General features: G+C 39.2%; 1 protein-coding gene across 1 annotated transcript; it reads left to right on the plus strand.

Annotated features, from left to right (window-relative positions):
* Window positions 1–955: 955 nt before the first annotated feature.
* On the plus strand, window positions 956–2,115 carry mespbb (mesoderm posterior bb). Its single transcript, XM_051884680.1, has one exon. The coding sequence runs from the start codon at window positions 1,160–1,162 to the stop codon at window positions 1,913–1,915; it is 756 nt and encodes a 251-aa protein (XP_051740640.1). The 5' UTR covers window positions 956–1,159; the 3' UTR covers window positions 1,916–2,115.
* The last annotated feature ends 295 nt before the right edge of the window (window positions 2,116–2,410 follow it).

Genomic DNA, 2,410 nt, shown 5'->3' on the forward strand with positions numbered 1-2,410 from the left:
TATTAGTTATCGTTGAATACGGTGGCTAAAAGTGCATTTGAGTGATTCTGAGAGGATGAACTCTTGACTTGAGCTCGGCGAGGTCACGGAGACTCTCGTGAACTGTGTCTCACCGGTTTAGCACCTATAGTAGTTCTCAAGGTGCCACGTCGAGGTGCCAGTCTAAACAGTGGCATCTCAAAACTCCCACACTCACCTTAAAAGAGTCTAAATATGTCTAAAAACAGCGTTCTAAGATGTTTTCAAATCACATTTTAGTGATTTTGAATGTTCAGCCATTTTATAAGTTTGAAATTAGCAGCACATGTTGCAGCACACTATGCTAATCAATGCTAATGCTAATCAACGTTTACAAAATGGAATCTAAAAGCATTTAACAGTCTACATATAAATGGGCTTTATTTGTCAAATGTCTTTTCAATGGCGGTATATTGGCGTGATGGATCTTAATATTGTTTAGCTTGCCTCATTAGCTCAGTTAGCCTACATGTGTGGTGTGAAATTCCATTAAAGGTTCACACAGACAACAGACCAGAGGACTTGCCTTTAATGTGACCCATTAGAGGTGTCGTTTAACACCTTGGCTGTGAGAGAATGAACCGAGCCTCTGTCCCTATACAACTGTGACCTATTGACCACACATCATCGTCTGTATCTTGGTTTTTTAATAACCCCAGAGAGCAGGGTATATATTTATCCTTTTGTTTTTTAATGGCTATCAAACTTTATATTAGTGTATGCCATTTTACGCCAAAAACATTAGATAGATAGATAGATAGATAAATGCTACTTAGCATAAATATTTTTTTAATGAACCAGTTTTTTCACATATATTTTAATACCACTTTATCATGTTTCTATTTATGGATTGAAAATAATCCAAATACTACTGGAGATCCTGATGTTAAAAACAGAAAAAAAAAAAGTTCATGCTGGGTAGGGGTGAAAAATCACACATTACCTGATGACTCATATCTGTAGGTTCCCACATCGGGACTGGACTATTCTCCCTCTCTCACTGTAGTCTGGTCTGAGACAGACAGCGGTGGCCTGGAGAGGCCTGTGGAGGTGTCACTTCACACCTCTGAGGCCTGAGGCTGGTATAAAGCCTCCCTCCAGCAAACCCTCCAGCATAACTGACCCTCTTTAACCACACAGAATGGACATGTCTTCACCACTCCTCCGCTACTTCACACAGAACTCTTGGAGCTGCCAGAGCTCAGACTCTGAATTCTACAACATCTCCTCTCCTGAAGCAGTGTCTCCTACCTCCTACATGGACTTCTCTCCTTCAGCCCAGCTTCAAAACAGTTCTTCTCCACCTCCTAGAGATGCCAAAGCACCCATTTCGGGTTCATTACATCAGGACGGTGCATGTTCCCGTGTTGGAACTAGAAGAACGCGCTCAAAGAACCCAAGCAAGCAAAGACAGAGTGCCAGCGAGAAGGAGAAGCTCAGAATGAGGGACTTGACCAAAGCTCTCCATCACCTCAGGACTTATTTACCTCCATCAGTGGCTCCCGTTGGTCAAACCTTGACGAAGATCGAGACTCTTCGCCTCACCATCCGCTACATCTCCTACCTGTCTGCTCAACTAGGCCTCAGCGAGGACTCTCTCTGCCAGATGAGGGACCTGAGAGCTTCTAGATACCAAGAATCATCTCAATATCAGAGCTATTCAACAGCAGAGTACTGGGGACTCAGCACATCACATCAAGAACTATGTCAAAGCGCCTGCAGACCTTCAGAGCATGTCTTGAGGCAGACAGAAATGGATTGTCATCAGGATTTCATGGGCATGGAAACACCTGCTTACGATGATTCCTTCAACTCCAGCTCAGAATCTCTTCTGGAAAGTCCTTTGTATGCAGATACAGCCACAACATACCAGGTGTGTACTTTGTTTACCACTTAGCGATATATATATATATTGTTATTTATTATTAACTTAATTTTTAAATGTGAATATTTTGGTTTCTAAATGCTGTATAAAATACTTACCATCTTTTTTCCTCTCTTTTTAGGGCTACAACAAAGCCGTCCACTGTCCGATTGCACCGGAATTCTGGGGATAAAACTCTCATTGGACTTTTCACATATTTAAAAAATTTCAAATATTTTTTTGTGGACTCCACTGTACAGTATTTAATGTATTTTAATATATTGTTTTATCTTATTTTAAGATATCTATTTTAATATTATATATTTTGTATGTTTTTGTATGTTATCTTTTTTTTGTACAAAAGTACTAATTTATTGATATTTATAATAAAAAATTATCTAAATGTCAACGTTTTGATTTTGTGTATTAATTTGAAATTGAAAATGAAATTAACTTTTTACTCCAAGAGTTTGTTGAATTATTAATAAATGTGACCCTGGACCACAAAACCAGTCATAATAAGTCACA

Source organism: Ctenopharyngodon idella, chromosome 24 (assembly GCF_019924925.1).
Source record: "Ctenopharyngodon idella isolate HZGC_01 chromosome 24, HZGC01, whole genome shotgun sequence".
NCBI lineage: Eukaryota > Metazoa > Chordata > Actinopteri > Cypriniformes > Xenocyprididae > Ctenopharyngodon > Ctenopharyngodon idella.

Excerpts from the sequence above, each read along its gene's own strand:
- mespbb (XM_051884680.1), top strand. The coding sequence starts at position 1,160 with ATGGACATGTCTTCACCACTCCTCCGCTACTTCACACAGAACTCTTGG.